The 27,925-nt window shown below is 41.9% G+C and overlaps 1 protein-coding gene across 1 annotated transcript in view; it reads right to left on the reverse strand.

Annotated features, from left to right (window-relative positions):
* The window catches only part of EML6 (EMAP like 6), a 352,965-nt gene extending 328,910 nt beyond the window's left edge, over positions 1-24,055 (reverse strand). Inside the window, exon 1 of the mRNA XM_034764322.1 lies at positions 23,678-24,055. Coding sequence (XP_034620213.1) covers positions 23,678-23,874 — 197 coding nt within the window. The 5' untranslated portion in view covers positions 23,875-24,055. The remainder of the gene's footprint in view (positions 1-23,677) is intronic.
* Between the last annotated feature and the right edge of the window lie 3,870 nt (positions 24,056-27,925).

A 27,925-nucleotide genomic window follows, 5' to 3' on the forward strand; every position in this document is an offset into this window, starting at 1 on the left:
ACAGCCATCTGCAGACAATGGTCCTGGTTAATGGGAGTCATCAAGATTCCAAACCACCATTAATGGCCCACGCTTTGCATAATTACAATAGGCCCTCAGAGTTATATTTTATATTTCTAGTTTTAGATATAAGAGTGGTACATTTATACAAATAGGATAATCACATTCAGTAGATTATAAGCTTTGTAATGATACCTTACAAGAGACCTTTTGCATGAAGCATATTCCAGTTACATTATATTCACTTATTATCATGTTTTTATAAAACCATATAGACTGCACAATGTCACACTGGGCATGGTTAGTCTTGAGAAAAGAAGACTGAGAGGGACCTGATAACATTTTTCCCAATATGTAAGGACATGATTTTTTGTCATAGAGGTCACAGATTCTGTGACTTTAACAGACCTCCATGACTTCTTTGGCTTCAGCTCTCCCCAGAGCAGTGGGACTGGAGCAGTTGTTTGGCCCTGCTGCAGGAGCAGCAGCAGGGCTGGAGCAGCGGCCGGTGGTCAGCCCCCAGGGCTGGAGCAGTGACTGTTGCTAGAGCAGCCACCTGGGGCTGGGGTAGAGCAGTGGCCAGCCAGCTGGAGCAGTGGCCAGGGCTGGGTCAGCCACTCAGGCTGGAGCAGTCACCGTGGGCTGGGGTGGAGCAACTGCCGGGGGCTGGAGCAGCGGCTGGGGCTAGGCTAGAGCAGCGGCTAGGGCTGGAGCAGCAGTGGTCAGCCCTCACCACAGGAGTAATGGCGGCACTGGAGCAGCAGCTTGCACACCCCATTGTTAGTGTCCCCCACACACACCTCTGTATTTTTAGTAAAAGTCAGGGTCAGGTTGCAGGCTTCCAGGAATTTTTGTTTATTGTCCACGACCTGTTTGTGACTTTTACTAAAAATACCTGAAACAAAATCTTAACCTTACCAATATGTGAAGTCCTGTTATAAAGCAAACAGTGATCAATTGTTCTCCATGTCTACTGAAGTTATAACAAGAATAATGGGCTTAATCACCAGCAAGAGAGATTTAGGTTAGACATTAGCAAAAGCTTTCTAACAATAAGGGTAGTTAAGTTCTCGCATAGGCTTCCAAGGGAGGTTGTGGAATCACCACCATTGGAGCTTTTAAGAACAGGTTGAACAAATACCTATCAGGGATGGTCTAGGTTTACTTGCTCCTGCTTCAGCGCAAGGGGCTGAACTTGATGACTTGTCAAGGTCCCTTTCAGCCTGACATTTCTATGATTCTATATCAGCCCAGGAGACAGAACTGTCCACTTGCAAAGTAAATACATTTACATCAGAAAGATCTAGGTCCTAAAACTGGGCAAAATATATTTTGTGTCAAGCAATATTAAAACTGATTAGATGAAATATGGTTTTCCTTAAATTACAATGATGGCACAAGAACTATATAAAAATAAAATATTGAAAAAGCAGATTCTGAAATCACAGAGGTATTTTAAAATGACAAGGCACTACAGTTGTTTAACTTTAAAAAAAACCAGATGTTTTATAAATATACCTGCTGGGCTTTTTTCCTTTCATGATAATTACTATTGCCCCAGCTTTCCCTATAGAAGTATATTCCTTTTTTTTAATGTTGTCAGTAATATTGTGTCATTCATAGAATCATAGAAGCTTAGGGTTGGAAGAGACCTCAGGAGGTCATCTAGTCCAACCCCTTGCTCAAAGCAGGACCAACACCAACTAAGTTATCCAAGCCAGGGCTCTGTCAAGCCGGGCCTTAAAAACCTCTAAGGATGGAGATTCCACTACCTCCCTAGGTAACCCATTCCAGTGCTTCACCACTCTCCTAGTGAAATAGTGTTCCCTATTATCCAACCTAGACCTCCTCCTCTGCAACTTGAGACCATTACTCCTTGTTCTGTCATCTGCAACCACTGAGAACAGCCAAGCTCCATCCTCTTTGGAACCCCCCTACAGGTAGTTGAAGGCTGCTATCAAATCCCCTCTCACTCTTCTCTTCTGCAGACTAAACAAGCCCAGTTCCCTCAGACTCTCCTCGTAAGTCATGTGCCCCAGGGCCCTGATCATTTTCATTGCCCTCCGCTGGGCTCTCTCCAATTTGTCCACATCCTTTCTGTAGTGGGGGGGGACCAAAACTGGACACAATACTCCAGATGTGGCCTCACCAGTGCCGAATAGAGGGGAATGATCACTTCCCTCAATCTGCTAGCAATGCTACTACTAATAGAGCCCAATATGTCGTTAGTCTTCTTGGCAACAAGGGCACACTGCTGACTCATATCCAGCTTCTCATCCACTGTAATCCCCAGGTCTTTTTCTGCAGAACAGTTGCTTAGCCAGTGGGTCCCCAGCCTGTAGCGACGCATAGGATTCTTCTGTCCTAAGTGCAGGACTCTGCACTTGTCCTTGTTGAACCTCATCAGATTTCTTTTGGCCAATCCTCCAATTTTCTAGGTCACCCTGGATCCTATCCCTACCCTCCAGCATATCTACCTCTCCCCCCAGTTTAGTGTAATCTGTGAAATTGCTAAGGGTGCAATCCATCCCATCCAGATCATTAATAAAGATGTTGAACAAAACCATTGAACATGTTGAACATTGTAACTCTTAAACCTGTAACAACATTAATACGTTTATTGTTGACATTTCAAACATTATCTTTTTAAAATTCTAAAAGAGGTCATACAAAAAAGGTTGCAACTTAGCAAACTTTTATCCAAACTACTCAGCAAATAATTTCCCACATTAATTTCATATCTCAAAGTGATTTAGTATGTTTTACATAGGGGTCCATTGAAGCTATATGAAATTAGAAAATTCTGTCATATGGTGATTTTTGAAATGGTTGTAACTAGCCTCATATTGGAATTATATCCCCCTTCAAAATGCCTTAGAAAATATAAGCAAAATCACAAACTACAACAAGCCATTGAAATTGATCCTCAATATCAAAACACAGAGGTATGAACACTGGCCTGGCTAGCAAAGTGATGCAATGGCAATAAGGTTGCCACTTAAAAATCTGTGCTGGTTAATAACATCATAGGTAGTAGTGCAGGATGGGAAACAGGCTCTTCAAGAGCCAGTACGTTCCTCCCCTGCATGGGAGGGGACAATAAGGGGAGCTTTTACTCCCCAACATGTCCAATAGTGCAGCTACAGTGGCGCCTCAGGGAGCATATGCTGCACCAGGTGTCAACCTGCAATAGCTTACTTCCTCCCTGGGGCAGCAGGGAGACCCAGAGGAAGATTGTGACTAATTTAACAAAGAAAGATGGCTTAACAAAACCAATTTTAATTTCATGCAGCTACATAATGCTTGACAAATGAGAGCACTTTTAATATAAAAAATGGGGTGGGGGAAGCTCTTATCTCCTGCACTGTTCTTGGGGTAACTTAGACGACATTTCTTTTTATTGGCTGCATTCAGTGAAATACTAATGACACTGTTCCGAGCTACTTAGCTGTGAAAATATTCAGTACATTACAATGAGGGTGATTTTCCTCGAGTATATGACTTTTTCCAACGGAGTTTAAAATTAGTATAGTTAGTGATGAAGGCTATGTAAGTTTACAGATACTGTAATTTTTTCCTTTTGGAACTACCAAGCACATCTGCTTTCCTTAGCATATCTCAGGAGTATGTTAAACAGCAGCTACTAAAGTTAGACCTATTTAAATTAGCAAATCTGGATAATTTGCACCCAAGAGTTTTCAAATAACTGGCTGAGGAGCTGGCTGAACTGTTAGTGTTAATTTCCAATAAGTCTTGAAACACCAGGGAAGTTCCAGAACACAATATGTTGTGCCAATATTTAAAAAGGTCAAATGGGAACACCCAGGTAATTATAGGCCTGTAAGCCTGACATCAACTCTGGGCAAGATGATGGAGCAGCTGATATGGGACTCAATTAATAAATAATTGAAGGAAGGTAATATAATTGGTGCCAATCAATTTGCATTTCTGGAAAATAGATCCTGTCAAAATAACCTGATTTTTTTAATGCGATCACAAGTTTGATAAAAGGATTTGGTACTGCATGACATCTTGATAAAAAAAACCTAGAAAGATATAAAATTAACATGACATACATAAAATGGATTAAAAGCTGTCTAGATGATAAATCTCAAAATGTAACAGCAAACAGAGAATCATCATTGAAAAGGTGTGTATCTAGTGTGTTCCCACAGTGATCGGTTCTTGGCCCTATATTATTTAATATTTTTATTAATGACTTGGAAGAAAACATAAAATTTTGCATAAAGTTTGGATATGTCACACTAATTGGGCAAGTGGTAAATAATAAAGAAGACAAGTCACTGATTCAGAGCAATCTGGATCACTAGGTAAGATGGGCAAAAGCAAACAATATGTGTTTTAATATGGCTAAATGTAAATGTATACATCTAGGAACAAAGAATGCAGGCCATATTTACACAATGGGGAACTCTATCCTGGGAACAGTGACTCTGAAAAAGATTTGTGGGTCGCGATGGATAATCATCTGAACACAAGCTCCCAGTGTGATGCTCTGGCCAAAAGGACTAATGTGATACTTGGATGCATAAAAGGGGAATCTCGAGAAAGAGTAGAGAGGTTATTTAACCTTTGTACTTGGCACTGGTGCAATCATTGCTGGAATTCTGTGTCGAGTTCTGGTGCTCACAATTCAAGCAGAATATAGATAAACGGGAGGGGATTCAGAGAAGAGCCATGATAATGATTAAAGGATTAGAAAACATGCCTATAGTGATAGACTCAAGGAACTAAATCTATTTAGCTTAACAAAAAGAAGGTATGGGGTGATTTGATTACACTCTGTAGGTACCTACATGGGGAATAAATAATAATGGGCTCTTAGACTAACAAAGAAAGGTACAATATGATCCAATGGCTGGAAGTTGAAGCTAGACAAACTTAGACTGGAAGTAAGGCATATAGTTTTAATTGTGAGAGTAATTACCATTGGAACAGTTGTGGTGGATTCTCCATTACTGACAATTTTTAAACCAAGATTCGATGTTCTTCTAAAATATATGCTTTAAGGAATATTTTGGTGAAATTCTACACCCTACATTATACAGGCGGATAGACTAGATAATCACAATGGTCCCTTCTGGCCTTGGAATCTATTAATCCTTTCCCGGATGTTTCTCTCCTGATCACATCAATGAAAAATCTCCACATGTAGGAGAGCAGAATGCCACATGGCTCTGAGCGGAGAGTTCTGTATTATGTGTTTAACAATGCCATATAGTTGCAGGGAGAGGTGAGAGTGTGACAGTAAATATCCTGGTGCAGTGTCAATAATGTCCCCCTTTCTGCCATCCAAATAGAGCAGATATGTTCTCAGTGATGTAACAAAGCTTCATGCAGAATTTCAAAAGGATTTTAAGGGGGCATAATTTTTTTGGTGGTGATGGTTTTATAACACCAGAGAAAGTAATGTAGTTATTATTTTTCTATTTTTTATTACAATTAGTTTTCGATCAATTCCCTCAACACTTAGGAGCAACAACATTATTTAGTTCAGGGCCAGGCAATGTTCCAACTTCTATCTATAACAAGGTTTATTCTATATATAAAAAATTTAAACAACTTTCAAGTGTATGCTGTTTAAATGCAAGAAAATACTAATTGAGACTCTGTCGAACAAGGACTTGATCATGCAAAGTACTGAAATCACTCTAGCTCCCATTGAAGTAAATGAAGGATCAAGGCCCCATGTTTTCAAAGCAGGATGCCAGGGGTGTATCAACTTTGAAATCTGCACGTAAATAGGGATTAAACCTCTTTTTATGTATGATTAACACTGTATCCACTCACACTTAATTAAACAGTTATAAACATTTTAACTGGGCCTTTCAGACGTCTTGTGAATCTGACTTCTGTTTATTTTTTTAATCTTTCTAACAAAAAAATCCTGATTTTTGAGATTTGAAAACATTCATTTCTAGACTGTAGCAAAATCTATGATATTGGTGATGTTTACAGTGTATTAATCATGTTAATTTTGATAATGAACGTTGTTAGATATAACCATTTCTATTTACACTGAGGTCTGTTTTATAATTTTGTCAGATTTAATATGTTGTTTGTATTATATATTTTACATTACGATGTGTAACTGATTTGCATGACTTTCAAAATGATGGTTTGTACAATATATTTTGCAAGACAAGTTGATAGAGATAGCATTAATCAAAAGGACTTTCTTATAGTTTGGACAGTTACACAATTCCGCACTTCACTACCTAAGCTTTAAGCAAGCATCTACTCCTAAAATTTGGCTCCGGAACCTTGAGAAGTCCACAGGAAGGGAGATGCTCTCCTAGGTCTACAGGAGAATAATCTCTTCTGTGCATTGCCTAAATTGTGTAACATGCGAGCTCTTCTTTTGGCCCTCCTGCAGACCTTAACAAACCCCTTTGCTCACAGACCCCCTGACTCCTAAATAATTTCCCATCTGTAAAATATAAGCACATAAGTTTTATATGCACACATTTTATACACAAATTTATACACACAACATTTTAGACTACTAAAATTTAAGTCGAAGATTTTTTTAATTGATGCTTAAAATAGGGCTCCTAAATCTGTAATTAGGCATCCAAGTGGACTGATTTTCAAAAAGTGTTAAGCACCCAGCAGCTTCCAATTTCGTCCTGGGGATGGGACGGAAGGTATTTACCTAAGATCTAAAGGAGGGGACAGAGACTGGCTGAGGGTTTCAAGTGTGGAGCTGGCTATGGAACAGGGAAACTGGGAAGCCACTGAAGCAATTATGTATGCTCTGTTTAAAACTTTACACTTCCAGCACAGTGAAAGTGGCATTCATGCTTTAGCTTTTCAGGATGCCAGGCTCCTACAGTTTCATACTGAAAGCTTTGAGTAGCAGATGGAGCTCTTGCACCATTGAGAATCAGACCTATCTCCTCAATCCCATGCTATTATCATCATCACTTGTGAACACTGCTCACTGGCAACTGACAAATCCACATATAGTGATATCCAACAACTGGCAACATTCGTTATTGCAGCAACTAACTTAAGTTGTGAAGGAAGACTTGCTTTCTTTGAATAACACAACCGAGCACAAAAATATTTTTGATTCTTTAAAGTCATTTTGATCACCATTGCAGATTCCTCTAAGGAAACTATCCTCTATTACAACTGAAGGAGCCATGTAATTGATGGGGAAAGATACTGGACACAGTATTCTTGTGACAAATGATGAGTTCCAGATGTGCAATTTTTTCACTGAGTCATCCATCAGCAGGCTTTGTGAAGAAATAAATTGAAATGTGATGAGGTCATGACTACAGCACTTAAAACTGTCCACTACATTTAAACAAAAGCACTGAACCATCAGCAGTTTTGTAGTTTCTTAGAAGACATCAAAAATGAATATACTGATCTTGCTTTGACTATGTCTGTTGGCACAATAAAGGACACATTTAGGTCTCTAAAAGCATATGAAACATTAAATGATCAAAATATACATATTTTGGGGAGGAACAGGAAAACCTTGGAAGCAGTAATGTCAACAAAGACCAAGTAGATGATAGTGGACAAAAATTTGAAAGGGATTTGCAATGCCATATGGCTTTCCTAAATAAAATAAAATAAGCCAATGTGATTTGGATACATATACAAAGGCATCATGTCATAATGCATCTGGAATAGTTCAGGCAGTTCTGTATACCACATTACCAGGCAGACATTCACCAATCGAAATATCAGAAAAACACAATAATAAAATTAGGAGGCTGGAGGGATTGATTTATGAGAGAGTAAAGAGGCTAATATAGTTAACTTGACTAAGCAACAAATAAGGGACAACGTGGTAACAGTCTACAAATATTTGAAGGGGACAAAGATCAAGAAGAAAAAAAAATTATGTACAGTAATACAAGTGATAACTAGATAGAATGGGATAAAATGAAGAAAGGGAAAACTTAGGCCTAATATTAGAAAATATTTCCTAACTGTGAGATGGTATTAGGCTGAGTCTTAGGGTGACGGTGGAAACTTTATCTGTTGAGGCTTAAAACTAGATGGGGCAAATCAATAGAAATATACTTTGGATAATAGTCTTATAGCACAGTATGGACTGTGTGATGGAGGTGAATAAAAGCCCTACACTGGAACAGGGTAAGGAGCTAAAGCCAGCCTGCCTGCCTTCTGAAAACAGAAAAATGAATAATACCGTTGAGTTTTCTAATATACTAATAATGACAAAAGCACAACTAATTTTCTTCTGACTTTACTGCCCTAGAAAGACAACCCTCTTTTTCAGGACTGATGTAGCTGAAAGAGAATGCTGAAGAAATAGTGTCTTTCAACAGCTTCAAAAATTTCCTTTCAACCTAACATTTCATTGCAAACTAAATACTTTGTGTAACCCAGCTTATTTTGCTTACAGTCTTATACATATTTTTAAGACATAAATATTTATAACAATGTTATTAATAATAAAGAAAATGTTACAAGTTTTTAAAAAGCAATGACAGCCAAAGTGCAAACATCCAAATAAATCACTGAAACTTAAATTTGGTCCAGTACGTTTTTGAGTTTAAAGGTCATATTTTCAAAAAAACAAAAACTACATAACCAAAAACAAAGCTCTATTGATCCAACCAAAGGAAAAAAATGTAATTTTGAACACTTTCACTTCTTTTGTCTAGTACTGATATTGCCTCATTTGATATGTATTTTACTGAAACATAGGTGGGATCTTCATCCTGGTTCTGTCTCCTTTAGGGTGGGCAATGGACCAGAGCTGCTTAAAGGGGCTCCAAAGCCCAGGTTGTAGCTGGCAGAGTCTCTGGGCACAGACACTGAGGAAGAAAACCATAAATTTGTCTTCTGAGGAGGGCCTCATCACAAGCTCCAGTGTAAAGGTAAATGGGGGCTGAAAGGGTGTGTGCATGGCACGGGCTGTGGAGATTCAGGGCAGTGATGCAGCCTGTATGGCAGCCTGGGGAGGCTGATATAACTTAGACAGGGATTCATGGTAAAATTATGCTGGGGGCCTCTCCAAGCCACAGAGTGGCTCAGGATTGGGATGGAACAAAGGTCATCTAAGCTACTTTGACCCCCTTTCTTCGAGCCGAGAGTTGTGTTGAGAGCTCTTAGCAGAGAATTTCATCCCTAGTCCACAACTCAGGTTTATGGAATTGTTTGAAATGGTTATACCTAGTGCCGGGGTGGTCAAATATTTTGGCCTGAGGGCCACATGGAAATTGTATGGGGGGCCATGAATGCTCACGAAATTGCAGGTGGGGTTTGGGAGGGGGTGAGGGCTCTGGCTAGGGGTGTGGGCTCTGGGGTGGGGCCAGAAATGAGGAGTGTGTGGGGAAGGAGCTCCGGGTTGGGAGGGGGGTGAGGGCTCTGGAGGGGGCTGGGGATGAGGTCTTTGGGGTACAAGAAGAGGCTCTGGGCTGGGACTGAGGGGTTCGGAGGGCAGGAGGGGGATCAGGGATGGGGCAGCTGTTGGGGCAGGGGGGGTGAGGCTCTGGTTGGGGGTGAGGGCTCTGGGGTGGGGCTGGAGAAGACATGCTTGGGGTACAAGAGGGGGTTCTGGGCTGAGATTGAGGGGTTACGAGGGCGGGAAGGGGATCAGGGCTGTGGCAGTGGATCGGGGCACAGGGCGGGCTCAGGGGCGCAGGCTTTGGGTGGCGCTTACCGCAAGCAGCTCCCAGAAGCATGCCCCCTCCAGCTCTGAGGCACGGCCAGGTGGCTCTGCACGCTGTCCTGTCCACAGGCACTGCCCCCGGAACTCCCATTGGCCATGGTTCCTGGCCAATGGTAGCTGCAGGGGTGGCGCCTTTGGACGGGGCAGCATGCAGAGCTGCCTGGCCACTCCTCCACATAGGAGCCAGAGGGGGGTCACTCCAGCTGCTTCCTGGGAGCCATGAGGAGCAGGGCAAGCCCCCGACCCTGCTCCCCGGCTGGAGCCCTGGAGTGGGGTAAACCCCCAACCCCGCTCCCCAGCGGGAACTGAGGGCCAGATTAAATGGTCTCACAGGCCGGATGTAGCCCGTGGACCGGAGCTTGCCCATCCCTGACCCAGTGTATAGAACAGCCAGGCAAATTGTTTCAGCCTTGCTTGAAGATTGTTTTAAAATAATTCTTTCGGCACAGTGCTCATATAGAGCCTTATTAAAGGCCAAACATAATGCCCTTTTACACAATTGAAAGAGAAATAAGTATATCCCCAATTAAGGCCCTACCCATAATGAGATCAACATAGGGCTAGATTAAGCCAGGGGCATTATAGGCCCACATCTAGGATCCAATCTACTGCACTCATGTGATTACATTAAAAAAAAGAAAGGTTTTAAGTTTCTAGCCTTCATGGTTAAAAAAAAAACTTGGGGAAAAAATAAATCAAGAATACCCCATTCAGAGCAATCAGCCTGAGTGTGCAGAGAGCCTGAAACAATAGCTTTGAGAAGTGTGAATTGCCCTAATTCATTTCAATGGGTTATCAATTGCAACACCAGCTACTTTTGGGGCCTCACCAATACCACCCCTCCTCAACAGAAGATTCTGTGCATGGCAGAGGAAGAATGCAACAGCGGGACCTGCTGTGATAACTGGGCCTACAAATGTATCTTACCTGTGAGCTCACCTGTGAGAAATGTTATGAAGTGTCACAATAATCTATAACAATAAATGTTGATGATAGAAGGTGCAAATCAGAGACAGAAATGCTGAACAACAAGGCCTACTGACATAATCCAAGGACTAGTCATGCCTGATAAACAAGAGAGGTGTTGCACCAGAAATCCATGGATGAAAATTGATGCATCAGAAATTAGGCCTAATTGGTGGACAAAATGGGGGAACGGGCTTCACTCTCTTTTGGAATCCTTAAAAAAAATGTGAGACTTTGGAGGGAAAATCTGGCTACCGTGACACTGGCTGACTGAAAGAGGGGGAAGGAGCAAGCTTCATCATAATGACTACCAGCCCGCCATCTTCTGGGACCTGACACCTTCTTCGTCTTAATCATGAGAGACACCCTGACCAGACAGGACCAAATAAAGGGAGCCGGATGATACTGATACCTCCACCAGCTCTAGCTAAATCCCAAACACCACCTGGAATGTGAGACTTTGTCTCCCCCTTCTACCCCATAAGTGTCCTTTTCCTTCCCTACTTATTTCTTCTCTTTCCTAACTCTCCTTTTTCCTTCTGTCTAATAAGAGTTTGACTTAGCCATCCAAAAATGTCTAATTTTGCAACACTTCTGTAACCCTGTGACTAGAAAGGCAGCTAAAAGCAATGTCCAATGCTAGTATACATTTGCCAGGTCTTGGAGTGTCTGACAAGACAGTATGCTGTGCCTGTGTTTTTCCAGCAGTGAGGCTGCAAGTTAGAGTCAACACCCGGGTTAAAAGATGCATTCTCTATCTTTGCAGTTCTTTTCTGCCCCCTTATTATGTGTGTTCATCTTGTTTTGTCTTAAAGGAAGCAGAATCGAACTATAACAACAGCAACAAGAACTCCAGCCATCTCAACTAACTTCTTCTCTTTTCCTCAAAAGGATGATTATCCTCATATTTAATGCCATCTAAGAGATTGTCAAACAAGGGGATTTTTCTTTCTAAACTCTCTCCAGCTAAAGGGAAAGGGCACAAGGGACATTGTTAAAATTAAAGCTTTATTAATACCCTACCTTTCAAATGCTTTAACTCATTTTCCTTTTTCTGTATCTTTAGTAAAAGGTTAAAGGGATTCTTAATGGTGTGTTTGCCATGGTACTAACCAGGCTGAAGTCTCTATACTCCGAACTTCTAACCTTATTTAACATTATTTAATGTTGGACAGTGTCAGGGTCATAACAGCTTTGACCCCATATATTCCATCCAAATTAATACAAAGTCCCCTTGCTTGTCTCTGCCCCTGATGAAAGGAGAGCCCCCTCTCACTCCAAGTGAGGATGGGGTCCAGGCCATGGGTGGCCACACATCATGGTGTGCCTAGGGTCCCATATTGACTTAATCTTACCCTGGATCAGAACCATGATAGCTACAAGCTACAAACATGTTTACACACAGTTGTTGCTAACAGGAATTATTTTTCAAAACAGTATGTTAACTATGTCAGAAAACCATTCCAGAGACAACCTGCAGAAATCAGGGAAGCCACTAAAACTCTGCTAGCAACAACCTTGCTTATGCATAGTTGTAGTTGGCATGGATCTTGTCCCAGTGTGGACAAAGGCCCAAGAGTAATTAAGCAATACATATACTCATCCTTCTGTGTATAAAAGAAGAGGCAGAAGAAGAGGAAAGAGGCTTAATTTCAAAGGTGATACAGTAACTAATTTACTGAATCATGCTTCCCAGTTTCCACAACTTGGGGAACTAAGTTGAAAGATCCTTTAGGTTTACTACCACTAATATTCAGAGAACAATTAGATAGTGATATAAAAGACAAGGTTATGGAAAATGGCCACTGACTACTAATTATGTGGCTGGCTCTGATTCAAGATTTTGACTATCCTTTCATAATTTGTATGATATGTCCTTTTAAGATATGTAATGTTATTGTGAAAGAGGCAATGTGGTTTAGTGGTCTGTACTGGGAACCAAAAATCCTTAAATTCTAATTGTAATTATTGTTATTAGAAACTGGAGACATTTATAACCTCTCTCTCTCTCTTACTACAGATTACCAAGTAACTGACTTACTAAATCTTATGCATGGGGCCCTTTGTTTTCAGTTTTTATTTTGTTTAATTTTTCCCAGGAATTTATCAGTGTTTATTACTACAACAACAAAAATAGGTGAAAATCAGTGCAAAAAACTATTAATAATTTTCTGGGTAAATATTGGGGTTTATTCTGGTGGATGGGGAAGGTATTCAGTAGATTAATGCTTTGAATTCCTTTCATCAATGTGGTTTGCTGCAGAACTAAAACAGAACTCAAAACACAATGCCACCTCTGAGTTTAAGAAAACAATATATCTCTAATCCCCAAATAAAACTTTTCATTTGAATAAACAGTTTACTGTTGTAGACTTAGAACTATTAGCCTATAAATTAGGCCACCCCATTTAATAATTAGGCCACCCCATTTGCAGCACATACACTCAACTTCATCCTTTTCTCCTGTTTTTGTTTCTGTTTTTAAACTTTTGAATACTTCCTTGTGTTCTGAAACATAATTTTGAAACAGATTTTCATTTTATTCCCATTTTAGTATGTCAAATCTTTAAACCATGATCTGCTAACAGTTTACTATGAGGCAAACTGAGGCAGCTGCTTCAGGTGCCAGACTGTGGGGGGCGCCACTAGGACCGAGAGTGTAGAAAATTGTATCTGCTGCTGGTGCATATGTATTCTCTCTGCTCTAGATGCACAGAGATGGTGGAGTGCTGAGCTGGAGGAAGGAAGGCACAAGAGACATAATAGGCAGGCAGGAGAAAAGGTGAGAGGGAATAACAGAAAGCAGCAGGAGCCGCAGGGAGAGAGAGGAGGAGGAGCCTCTTATGTACCTCTCTAGCACCCCCAGCAGCCTGGACTGATTAACACCAGCTTCTCAGGGACCTTCCTATTTCCTGCTGCTTCCCTGAACCCACTTGAGGAGAACAGGCAGTCAACTGAAGTAGTAGAAGCCAGTTAGGCCCTTAAGACGCTGATATCTTCCCTCACTCAGGCCCTGCTACCAGCCTGCTTATTTGTCCCCTTCAACTGAGTGTTGAGAGCCACTATAGCTGGCACAGAACAGCAGTCATGAGTGAAAGAAGAAAACACCCCTCTGGGGCAGCATTCAGGAAAAAAAAGAAAGCAAAGGAAGCTTTTCTATCTAAGCAGGAAGGATCTCTCCTGAGATACATAGACACAAATGTTCACGTGAGCCTTCCGGCCCCAGTGAGGATGTGAGTGGTGAGGAGATGCCTGATCTTCCAGTCAGTCAGAGTGCAGGTGACGGGGGCAGCTACTGCAGCATCCATATCTCCTTCTCAAATGGATGTAACCACGCACATTCCAGAAGAAAAGTGTAGATCAGAGAAGAGTGTGGTGGAGGCACACGAAACATCTGCTGCTGAGTTTAGTTCCTTAAGTCTAGATGATCCAGGGACTTCCTTGTACTACATGGGCCACAGCAAGTGAAAAACTTCATGTTCACCAAAGACAATGAAAATAGAAGTTTCCATCCAACACATTACTGGTGTGAAATCCCCAATGGTGACAAAGTGGAGAGGCCATGGCTTATGTACTCAAAAACCAATGTTCCAGCCACGTTGGGTTCTACAGGAACAAAGGACTGGAAAAATATGGCTAGAAATCTGGTATGTCATGAGAAAGCAACTAGTCACCAGAGAGCATTCCATAGGTGGAAAGAGCTTGAGATGAGACTAAGGTTAAAGGCCACCATAGATGATCAGTATCAAGAGAAGATTGCATCAGAGTCTCTTTACTAGCAAAATGTTCTGAAAAGGCTCATTGCCATTGTGAGAATGCTTGCTACCCAAAACCTAGCACTGTGTGGCACTTCAGATCAGCTGTATGTGCCAAACAATCGAAACTTCCTTAAAATTGTGGAATTGATGGCTGAGTTTAATGCTGTACTCCAGGAGCATCTAAGAAGAGTCACCACCCAAGAAATGTACACACACCACTACCTTGGAAAAACAATTCAAAATGAGATCATACAGTTACTGGCAACAAAAGTCAAACAGAAGATTGTGGCAGATCTGAAGTCAGCAAGATATTACTTTGTTATTCTGGACGGCACACCTGACATCAGCCATATGGAACAAATTACTTTAATGGTGCGTTTTGTAACAACAACAGAACCTAGTGAAAATGTCCCTGCAATGGTGACTCTCAGAGAGCATTTTCTAGAATTTATTGACATTGATGATACTACAGGAGCTGGTATGACAAATGTGCTTCTTAAAAAGCTGGAAGATACGGGAATTCAGATAGCTGACATGAGAGGTCAGGGCTACGATAACGGTGCCAACATGAGAGGAAAGAACAGAGGAGTGCAAACACAGATCCGAGAGTTAAACCCTCAAGTTTTTTTTGTCCCATGCAGTTCTCATTCATTGAACTTGGCGGTCAGTGATGCAGCATCAGCTTCTATTGAGGCTGCTGAATTTTTAATGTAATTCAAAGCATCTATTTATTTTTCTCTGCATCAACTCATTGATGGCAAATTTGAAGCAACATCTGGGAACGTCCTCTCTGACACTGAAACCACTGAGTGCCACACGATGGGAAAGTCGAGTGGAGGCGATAAAGCCTATCAAACACCAAATTGGGAAGATAGATGATGCCATAGTTCCCATTATGGGGGATAATGCTATGACAGGAACTTTTCGTGGGAGAACAGTGGCTGAGGGAAATGGAATCACCAGAAACATACATAACTTCAAATTTCTGTGTGGCTTACTGTTGTGGCATGACATGCTGTTTGAAATAAATGTTGTAAGCAAGAGACTCCAAGGTGTTGATCTTGATATATCTGGAGCAATGGAACAACTGGACAAAGCAAAGTCATACCTACAGTCTTACCGGTCAGATGAGGGATTTCAAAACATTCTGAAGAGTGCACAGAAGTTGGCAGAGGAACTTCACATCCACTTTTGCTTCCCATATTAATTCTTTCCTGTTTGTAAGCAGCAGTTCAAGAAGAGCTCTGCCCCTCGTTGGTTACTCCAGCACTTACACCAGGAAATTGTCCCCTACACTTTCCAAAAACTTCCTGGATTGTCTGTGCACCGCTGTATTGCTCTCCCAGCAGATATCAGGGTGACTGAAGTCTCCCATGAGAACCAGGGCCTGTGATCTCGTAATTTCTGTTAGTTGCCAGAAGAAAGCCTCATCCACCTCATCCCCCTGGTGTGGTGGTCTATAGCAGACTCCCACCATGACATCACCTTGTTCATTTTAAGAACACTTTCACAGCCGATTTGACAAAATGCAAACAAGGTACCAATGTAAGATTTCTAAAGACAGCTACGGCTCTCGACCCAAGGTCTAAGAATCTGAAGTGCCTTCCAAAATCTGAGAGGGATGAGGTGTGGCACATGCTTTCAGAAGTCTTAAAAGAGCAACACTCCAATGTGGAAACTACAGAACCCGAACCACCAAAAAAGAAAATCAACCTTGTGCTGGTGGCATCTGACTCAGGTAATGAAAATGAACCTGTGTTGGTCTGCATTGCTTTGGATTCTTATCGAGCAGAACCCGTCATCAGCATGGACGCTTGCCCCCTGGAATGGTGGTTGAAGCATGAAGGGACATATGAATCTTTACGGCATCTGGCACGTAGATACCTTGTGATTCTGGCTACAACAGTGCCATGAGAACACCTGTTCTGACTGTCAGGTAACATTGTAAACAAGAACTGTATTATCTCCTGAAAATGTAAACAAACTTGTTTATTTGAGCGATTGGCTTAACAAGAAGTAGGACTGAGTGGACTTGCAGGCTCTAAAATTTTACATTGTTTTATTTTTGAATGCAGTTTTTGTGCATAATTCTACATTTGTAAGGTCAACTTTCATGATAAAGAGATTGCACTACAGTACTTGTATTAGGTGAATTGAAAAATACTATTTCTGTTGTTTTTTTACAGTGCAAATACTTGTAATCAAACATAAATATAAAGTGAGCACGGTACACTTTGTATTCTGTGTTGTAATTGAAATCAATATACACCTCTACCGCGACATAACGCTGTCCTCGGGAGCCAAAAAATCTTACCACGTTATAGGTGAAACCGCGTTATATTGAACTTGCTTTGATCCGCCAGAGTGCGCAGCCCTGCCCCCCTGGAGCACTGCTTTACCTGTTATAGCCGAATTCGTGTTATACTGGGTCACGTTATATCGGGGTAGAGGTGTATTTGACAATGTAGAAAACATCCAAAAATATTTAAATAAATGATATTCTATTATTGTTCTTCCTGAGTCTTTTCTTTTGAATGGAAACAGTTTGGGGGTTACCATTAAAACTGTAACAGGGAATTATTTCTATTTTTCAATGAGCTGTACCAACTGGTACCACTTGCCTACCCCAAAGTAAGTTGCATTTCAGTGGTGCTCTATGTGCATTGGTTGCTATTAAAGTCACCATAAACTACAGGTCAGTTTTTCCTAAAAGTAGCATAGGAAATAACTATAGTAGCTTGGTTATTATTGTGTGATGAACATTCGCCAGCAGGTACCATTATAGAAAATAATAACTGTATGTAAAGTTTGTTAAGTACTTTAGAATCTTTGGGCATAAGAGACACCATGTAAACGTAACATATTATTACAATATGCAATTTTTAAAATATTGTACTTGATCCAATGAAACAAAGATGGTTTGACTCAAGGTGGTTGATGGCCATGACTTTGTCTTCATTTTTTTTCTCTAAAATATATAATATCTCCAGGAACAAGTGACATTGGTTCAGGCATCACATTTATTTTTCACAACCCTATCAACCCAGCAAAAATGTGTAGCCATTCTCTAATATGTCATCTATCTTCTGAAATAATCACCGTAAGAAATAAACCAAACCTCCATCTACTCACTCAACCCATTAAATCCCATCAGCGGTGGCATGTCAATATTTTGTAATCTGTCTTAACCTCCTAGCCTGTCAGCACAGTGGAACACATATACCAGAGTACTTACAGAGTTGTTCTTACAAATCCCACATTATTATTAAGTTGCAGTTTCTCTCACATAAATAACATGGTTTGTTACCAGAGGTTAGCAGATTGGCTTTCTAGTTAATATCCAGAGGCACAGACTACTATAATAAAACTAGAGTAAATGTGCTGTGATTTGTGGTTTCCTGTCTCACAGCTGATTTATTTTTTCCCCAGCTAGAATACAAATGTAGTCTTGTAGATGTATAACATTATATTATTTTGGTATTCAACAGATCAGCCAAGGCAAACACAGTTACGATTCATACTGTGTTTTAAGAACTGCAGAAACAACAAAACCAATGTGATTTATAAAATCTCTCATAACTTCAAAGCTGTTAGGAAACTCTTAAATACTGTAGAAGTTCTTGGAAATGTAGTTTAGATCTAGAAATCCAAAAATTCTGACTATGTTGCTGCCAAAGTTTGAGAAGATTGTATTTTGTTGTGGAACATAAACTATAAGATGAGAGACAATGGAGTTACTCTAGAGGTTAATTTGATCAATTAGAACCCAAAATGTTAAGTATCTGTGTTTACAGACTAACTATGCAATTTCAGACACCACCAATTTAAAAAATAATCAAATTATCAACTGCATTTAAAAAAGTATACAGAAAAAAATCTAAACTGATTAAATTTATATTTTAACTATTTCCCATGGTAAACTTCTTTTTGGTATGGAAAGATTGCAGAAATTTACTATTCTGGACATCCTCAGACTAAAGTAGGAGAGACAGTGTGACCTAAGAGTACAACACTAAACTGAGACTCTGGCCACTTGGGTTCTATTCCTGGTTCTACCACTGGCCTACTAAGTGACAATTCAATTAAAAGTAGAATGCCAGCAATGTCCCTCTGCCATGTACATTGGCCAAACCAGATAGTCTCTACTCAAAAGAATAAATGGACACAAATCTGATATCAGGAATTATAACATTCAAAAACCAGTAGGAGAACACCTCAATCTCCCTGGTCATTCAATAACAGACTTAAAAGTGGCAATTCTTCAACATAAAAAACTTCAAAAACAGACTCCAACGTGAAACTGCAGAACTGGAATTAATTTGCAAACTGGACACCATCAAATTAGGCCTGATTAAAGACTGGGAGTGGATGAGTCATTACAAAACCTAATTTCCCCATACTAATTTCCCCCTACTGTTACTCACACCTTCTTTTATCAGAGGGGTAGCCGTGTTAGTCTGAATCTGTAAAAAGCAACAGAGGGTCCTGTGGCACCTCTGAGACTAACAGAAGTATTGGGAGCATAAGCTTTTGTGGGTAAGAACCTCACTTCTTCAGATGCAAGTAATGGAAATCTCCAGAGGCAAGTATAAATCAGTATGGAGATAACGAGGTTAGTTCAATCAGGGAGGGTGAGGTGCTCTGCTAGCAGTTGAGGTGTGAACACCAAGGGAGAAGAAACTGCTTCTGTAGTTGGATAGCCATTCACAGTCTTTGTTTAATCCTGATCTGATGGTGTCAAATTTGCAAATGAACTGGAGCTCAGCAGTTTCTCCTTGGAGTCTGGTCCTGAAGTTTTTTTGCTGTAAGATGGCTACCTTTACATCTGCTATTGTGTGGCCAGGGAGGTTGAAGTGTTCTCCTACAGGCTTTTGTATATTGCCATTCCTGATATCTGACTTGTGTCCATTTATCCTCTTGCGCAGTGACTGTCCAGTTTGGCCAATGTACATAGCAGAGGGACATTGCTGGCATATGATGGCATATATATCATAGGTGGACATGCAGGTGAATGAGCCGGTGATGTTGTAGATGATCTGGTTAGGTCCTGTGATGGTGTTGCTGATGTAGATATGTGGGCAGAGTTGGCATCCACTCTGCCCACATATCTACACCACAGAACTCCACTGGCCATCACCTACAGTCCTCAGCTTAAACCTCTCCAACGCATCATCAGTGATCTACAACCCATCCTGGACAATGATCCCTCACTTTCACAGACCTTGGGAGGCAGGCCAGTCCTCGCCCACAGACAACCCGCCAACCTTAAGCATATTCTCACCAGCAACCACGCACCGCACCATAACAACTCTAACTCAGGAACCAACCCATGCAACAAACCTCAATGCCAACTCTGCCCACATATCTACACCAGCAACACCATCACAGGACCTAACCAGATTGGCTACATCACCGGCTCATTCACCTGCACGTCCACCAATGTTATATATGCCATCATATGCCAGCAATGCCCCTCTGCTATGTACATTGGCCAAACTGGACAGTCACTACGCAAGAGGATAAATGGACACAAGTCAGATATCAGGAATGGCAATATACAAAAACCTGTAGGAGAACACTTCAACCTACCTGGCCACACAATAGCAGATGTAAAGGTAGTCATCTTACAGCAAAAAAACTTCAGGACCAGACTCCAAAGAGAAACTGCTGATCTCTAGTTCATTTGCAAATTTGACACCATCAGATCAGGATTAAACAAAGACTGTGAATGGCTATTCAACTACGGAAGCAGTTTCTCCTCCCTTGGTGTTCACACCTCAACTGCTAGCAGAGCACCTCACCCTCCCTGATTGAACTAATCTCGTTATCTCCATACTGATTTATACCTGCCTCTGGAGATTTCCATTACTTGCATCTGAAGAAGTGAGGTTCTTACCCACGAAAGCTTATGCTCCCAATACTTCTGTTAGTCTCAAAGGTGCCACAGGACCCTCTGTTGCTTTTCACACCTTCTTGTTAACTGTTTGATATGGGCCACCCTCATTACCACTACAAAAGTGATTTTTCCTCTCTTGGTAGTCTACTGTTAATTGAATTGTCTCATTAGACTGACCCCCCACTTGGTAAGACAACTCACATCTTTTGATTTACTATATGTATATATACCTGCTACTGTATTTTCCACTCCATGCATCTGATGAAGTGGGTTCTAGCCCACGAAAGCTTATGCCCAAATAAATCTGTTAGTCTTTAAGGTGCCACAAGGACTCCTCGGTTTTTTTACAATTAAAGAGACTCTTTTTTAACTTAGCCCAGTGTTTCCCAAACTTGGGACACCACTTGTGTAGGGAAAGCCCCTGGCAGGCCGGGCTGGTTTGTTTACCTGCCGCATCCGCAGGTCTGGCCGATCGCCAATGGGAGCTACTGGAAGTGGCGGCCAGTATGTCCCTCGGCCTGCGCTGCTTCCAGCAGCCCCCATTGGCCTGGAGCAGCGAACCACGGCCAGTGGGAGCCGCGATCGGCCAGACCTGCGGATGCGGCAGGTAAACAAACCAGCCCAGCCCGCCAGGGGCTTTCCCTACACAAGCAGAGTCCCAAGTTTGGGAAACACTGACTTAGCCAAAAATGAACTGTAGCCACTGCATGATGTTGGCACAAAGCCAAAGACAGGGCAATTTGTGAACTAGTGAAAGTACAATGAATTTAATTTATTTTAACATGTGACCTTTTCACTATGGAAAAACATTCATGCCCATGACTTTGGTAAACACTGCAAAGTGGGATGGTAACTCTCACTCTCTATGAATGTTTTTATAGGGTTCATCAACTCTCATAAAAACAGTACATTCCTGAAAGCTTTCGCTACAAATGGAGCAAATAGGAACCTATGGAAGCAGAAAAACCACACATTCCAAGGCCTTCATACTGATTTTGCAGTATTTTCCAAAGTATAAAGTTTCATTTTTAAAAAATGTTACAAATCCCTTTAGTTACAATGAACTTTCATATTGCAAATTTATGCACTTTTGTCATGAGTCTGGACATAGAAAAAGTAAAACAATTGCACTAATTGAAATACTAGAGAACTATTCCCCATTCATCTCAATAAGATGTTGGTTCTGACACCTAACTGTGACAATTAAAATGTTAGCATTTATTACACACTTCACTGCTTATCATACCAGTAAACATCCAGTTAAAAAGTGGTTATATTGGATCCTGTGTCTGAATTCTCTTTAATGAGAATCACAAAACGTACCAAAGGAATAAAGGCATCAAGTATTACAAATGCAAAAAGAAAAATATTCTATCAGAATATATGTGAGGAGGGATTCTCAGCAGAAGACTTGTCTTTTCCTAAACCCCACATCACAGCAACTTTCCTTGGCCATGAGGAGATACATGGAACTCCTATTTGGACCCCACTGATGCTGCTATTTACTTGGCAACAGAGCACTCATTTTGAGCAATGCAAAATACTCCTGCCACCTCCAGGAGTGGAACATGCTGACTCAGCATAATTCTCAGCCCTAACGGCTCAGGAATTGAACTGTAGTTTCAACTCCCAGCATATTACGCTAACCACAGGGCTAGTCCTCAAACAGCTTTTTGATTTAAATAACTGATTTGCATACTACTAGCCTTTAAAATTAGAATAAAACTGGCATGCAGTGTCAAAATGCCAATGCTGAACGCCTACATAGCCTTCCCCTGTTTTATCATCAAAATTTAGTACTTATGTAATGTGCTGGAAACAATCCTTCGAAATGTTCCATAAATGACCAGCCATACAGTTTATACAATAGTAATCATCAGGACACTATTTCCTTAGCAGATAGAAATGCAACAAAATCAAAGCTTTGAATGAGTGTATTAAAATAAAACTCATATATACATTGCTAAATGTGGACCTTGATGTATTATACTTTCTAGCTTCTAAGGAATAAAATAAATTACCAGCCACATAAAAGGGAGGCACCAGGCATTTAATGAAGTACCATGGGTGCATTTTAAAAGTTCATTCTGGTTTTAGAGGTAGTAGAATTTCAAGAAATAAAATTTAAATAAAGAATGCTGCATGGATTGGTAATACCTATAAAACCAAAATTAACTTTGTAAGTGCACCCAATGAAAGGAGGGAGGTAAATGAGCCAACTAACATATGTATGTGATAGTGAAAGACATCATGTTGTATAAGGTAGATGGATTTCTGTAAGCTATGACTCCAGTATGGTTATCCGATAATTGTAGTATTTGCATAGTCAGTGGCAAAACCCAGATGGACACCCACACATTCAATTGCTGGATATATGTTTTCTGCAGCACTGTTGCACTATGATTCATCAGGTACTATTCTGAATTCCAGATTATTCTGCTTGAATAGGAGAAGTTTCATCTATACTAAATTTAGGTGGTAAAAAAAGTGGTAGGTGGCCAACAGTTAGCTGATTTCAGTAGTCCATGCAGCTTTTTTGTACTGGAATCCAGATTTCTCTGGTGGAATAGTAGAAGCAAAACTTGTTCTCTGTTTTGTTGATACAATTTCTATGTTTGTGAACAAAATTTGGCAGGATCCAGCTGAACACAGAAACTGAATCCAAGTTTTTGCAATGCTAGGGCACATCTTAAGGTACAGCAGGGGTGGCTAAACACATTCTCTATTTAGACAGTAGAATTTGAGAGACTGGGATGAAAACTTGGCTTAATCCAGGGTTCAGGTATTGAATCTGGATTTTTGTGGTTCTGTTGCAACAGAATGCACTGGCACACAATTTTTTTTCCTGGGGCATGAGCAGCTAAACTTGTTCTTCGTTTAAGTGGAATTGGCAGTGTGGGAACCAAAAATTGGCTGGATTCAGGTGCCAGATTGAGGCATTTGTGATATTGGGATATCTGGAGTCCAGATTTTTATTGCTGTAAGAATAGCATATACACCATATTCTCTATTTAGACATTATAAATAAGGGACCGTGGACCAAAAATTAGCAGGGGTTTTGCAGTAAAGTGTTGCACTACAGTTTTTTTTTTTATTGTTGTGGTGATGGTGTTTTTCATTTATTTGTTTGTGGTGCAGTTGGAGAGGCTAAACTCGTTTTCTATTCTGAGTTACAATTTGGGGGCTTCCGTACAAAAAAGATCAGCAGGATCCAGACAGATCCAAATTTCACCCAAACCTTTGACGAGAACCTGTGCTTCTCCCTAAAATTACAGAAACATGCTCAGAGGTGAGTAGAGGAGGAGGTATTTACTAGTCCTCCTCTCCCCACCCCCCATTAACCCCACCACACCAACTGTCTGCCCCCCCCCTTACCTGATAATATCATCGTTGTGTCCCAAGAAGAATTTCTGGGTGTGCTCTCTGGTGTTATAAATCACCCCGACTCCAGCCACGAAGTAAACCACCTCCTTGCCTGCCGTGTAGTACAGGTTGTTGCGGCACTGGTGACCCCTGTACCCATAAACCCATTCCAGACGGAGCTGGCATCTAGGAGCTGTCCGATCCGCCATGATAACCAATCCCCACTCCCTCAAGCACACACAAAACCTAGTGCCACCCTTCCCCCCCCCTTAAATTTTTCCTCTCTTTTAAACGTTATCAATTCCTGCCTAGCTGCTGAATCTTCAGGTGCACTTTCCAATGCTGATTTTAATCAGAAAACACATTCACGGACCAGCTCTGCTGCCGTTGCTGCCGCGGCTGCTTCTGTTGTGCTGCCACCATAATGTTCTGTTGCCCGAGACGAGCAGCTGCTGCCTCCCCGCTGCTTTGCAGCCCAGACAACTTCTGGGGGGGAGGAAGGGGAATAATGCACATACACGTAAATTAATACCACACAGGTCTTTTCTTTCCAAAGGCAAAGTAACTTGTGTATGTCACCACCACCTGCAGAAGAGTCCTGGCTGTGTCTCCGCTAATGCACTTTCATATCTTCCTGCAAAAAGGCTTTCTGGATTTTTCCCTTTTAAAATGTATGTCAGTAGATTTAAACTGAAAAGGAAAAAGGGAAAAAAGTATATTTAAAATGTGAAATAAACATGTATTTAAAATGCAAAGTGCAAAGGGTTTTCCAGCAATAAATCTGAATTTAATCTGTCAGTTCTAATCGCGTTATACGGAAGTCTTCTAAGCTTTTCCACCATGATCCATTTGCAATTGTCAATCTGCATACAGGATAATGTTAAAGAGCAACAGAATGAATATAATACATCCAAAACCTCTTCCCCGCTCCGTCCCCAAAAATAGCTCTCTCGGAGTCTAAAACAACAATTTAATTCAAACACTGTCCATTTTGCAGCCATCAAAACATTTCTATTTACCATCACAAGAGAGCATTAAAAAAAATGTTTATTACCATGTATTGGAATAACGTTTTTTTTCCTGCGCCAACACACACTTTCATGATTTCCTTTTCCTTACCCTAAAGCCGTAATTAATTTTTTTAGTTCTTAACTGTTCTGCGTGGTTTCTCCACATCTTTTGTAACATTCACCTCAAACCACACTCGTTCACCAAAAAAAAGTCACAAACGTCAGAGAGAGATTTCTGAATCAGAGAAGAAGAAAAGCAAAGACTCATGCAGATAACACTGTTCAGTACTAGATGGAAGGGAGGGTAGGAATAAGCTAACCATCAAAAGGCTAAACCATGCATCTATTTCCACAGAATATGCCTCTAACCATATTCATTATCCTCCATTTAACCTTATATTAACAAACTAAACCAGAGTGTATTGATATCGGGTAATATAAACTGTACCTCACAACCACAGCAGTACTCCCCAGTGGTACCTCCCCCCGACACATAAGCAATATTCCCCACGTAGTATATAACCTACTATCGATGAATCCACACTGAAAGCAAAACGACCCTTAGGGCAAAATCTGGTATAACACACAAAGCTATACTCCACACAAGAAATATCCGGCAAATCCACACTCAAAACAATAGTCCATGGTGGTGATATAACCCGGCGCTGTCCCCCAGAGCAACACTCCACAGAGGGGACTGGACTGGGGAGCTTTAAACCTCATGTCACACGCTGAGCAATAGTCTCCGTAGCAGGAGTAAAACGGGGCACCATCCTGCACAGGAGGTAATCTGATACGAATACCCCCCCCCCCCCCCCCAGACAGAGAAATTTTCCCACAGGAATGAAAGGATACGAACACTCACGGCCAGAGCAATGATCTCCTTGGAGGGCGGGGGGGGGGTATAACGCAGGGCACCATGCCCCAGAGGGGCAAGCGGATACTAACCCCACAGCCAGAGCAACGATCCCCTCTGTCTGTGTATGGGGGCACCGTGCCCCAAACAGGGGAGCGAGTGGATACCCCCACAGCCCAAGCACTACTCCTCTGTGTATGGGGAGGAGGTATAACAGAGGGCATCGTGCCCCACTAGGAGGTGGTAACGGAGGATGTGACCTGACACCAAAGCCCACAGCCAAAGCAGCGTGCCCCAGCGGTCGCTATCTGTCACCTGGCAGCAGCGCTCTTCCCTGCAGCCTGGTCCGTGTGCTCCGGAGCCCTGAGGCGAGTGGCAGCGGAGGCGAGTGCAGCTCGCCCAGGCAGCGCTGGGAGGAGAATGGCACTCCCTTGGCTGCTGGCAGGCGTCCTCCCCTCCTTCCCCCTCCCGGGGCTCAGTCTCCAGCGCACACGGCCAGGCATGTTTCCTAGGCAGCCCTGGCGCCTCATTCAACGTGGGCGGGAAGGTTAGTGAGTTGTCGTAACCGGCTTTGGAGAATCGGGGAGGTTCTGTTGGAAACCCCGACGCCCACAGCCCAGTCTGCTGCTCGCGGCACCGGCTTGGCGGCTTCCCAAAGTGGATCATGGGGATTGGAGTTTCACCCACGCCTTTGAGTCGCCTCGCCCGGCAGGAGAGAGTCCGTGAGGCGCCTACGAGTCCCAAGATGCAACGCGGCTGGGACCGGGACCCGGCCCCGGCCCCCCGCGGTTGCTGTGGCGCTGGCTATGCGGCTTGGTGGTTTTGGGTTGTGGCTGCATCTGACAGAAACTGCGGATGAGGGGAAACAAATGGGCTGGGGAGCAACGGCCAAGGTGGGGGAGTGTCCTGTCACGCCTGACACTCTGTCTGCGCCATTGCTCATGCACAGTTTCCCCAGCCTCTCCTTTCCCTCCCGTCCTGTCAAGCTTCCCGCCTTCTATTACCTCAGCCTTTGGGTGCGCCACTCCCCTCCCCACATCCCCTCACTCCTACCTTTCTCCCCCCTCCCCCACAGTGGGAACAGTCTCTGCTTACACCAGGGCTGGATTTCACCGTCCCCTCTGGCTATTTGTAACTAAATTTTCCTTGGCTGCCTTCCACTCCTGCCCCACTGTTTAAAGACCTGCCTATTGAGCTATTTCCAATGGAAATATTACTAGGTTTGCCAGCCTCAAGCCTTCAAACACAGCGACCCTGAAAGCCTGAGATTGGCTGACAAATCATGAGGTTTTAAAAAATAAAAACTTGGGGTGCTTTTATTTGTCTTCTGGGGTTTGGCCCTATAGTGTCCATGTTTCTAGCTTTTCTCTGCAACAATAAGGGCTAGACACATCCATTTTTTAAATTAAAGCTGAGAATCTCACAAATGTAAAGGACTCCAGGAGCAGGGGCTATACATAAAACACCAGATATGAGACTCTGCTGATCCAGTGTGCTATACTATGCTGCATCCCTAGAGAGAAGGAGGTAATAGCACAAAAGTATTTACATGCAGTGAGAGTGCCCTAGATCCCTAAAGTGTTCATCCAAGATTTTGAATTTGATTTTTGGTATTGTAAAGGTTGTTATTATTTGACCCCTTGGTGGTGCTTTTGGGAATTGTGCTTCAGCAGAATTTTGAAAGTCAACACAGGGTCCAGATAATAGGCCAGATTTAATTCAATGATCATGAGGAAATATAATTTATGCTTCACTACACCCACTGGCAAAGCTACACCAGAGAGGGATTCACTGTCAAGGAAAAGCAGCTTTAAATTCTGACTAGTGTGTTATATGAATCCATCTAGTAAATAATCCTCAGAAAATGTATGCTGAGCAAGAGTTGGTTTGGTTTGTATTACTGCTTTATGTTCCAAAATGACTTTTTACCACCAGAGGCCTGCAAGCTAGGTTACACCAACTAACAACATGGTGCCAAGTGCCAGAGGGGTAGGCATGTTAGTCTGTATCCACAAAAACAACGAGGAGTCTGGTGGCACTAACAGATTTATTTGGGCATAAGCTTTCATGGGTAAAAAAAAACACTTCTTCAGATGCATGGAGTGAAAATTACAGATACAGGCATAAATATACTGACATGTGAAGAGAAGGGAGTTACCTTACAAGTGGAGAACCAGTGTTGACAAGGCCAATTCAGTCAGGGTGCATGTGGTCCACTCCCAATAATTGATGAGGAGGTGTCAATACCAAGAGAGGGAAAATTGCTTTTGTATTGAGCCAGCCATTCCCGGTCCCTATTCAAGCCCAAATTAATGGTGTTAAGTTTGCAAATGAATTGTAGCTCTGCAGTTTCTCTTTGAAGTCTGTTTTTGAAGTTTTTTTGTTGAAGGATGG

This window comes from Trachemys scripta, chromosome 3 (assembly GCF_013100865.1).
Source record: "Trachemys scripta elegans isolate TJP31775 chromosome 3, CAS_Tse_1.0, whole genome shotgun sequence".
NCBI classification, from domain to species: Eukaryota; Metazoa; Chordata; order Testudines; family Emydidae; genus Trachemys; species Trachemys scripta.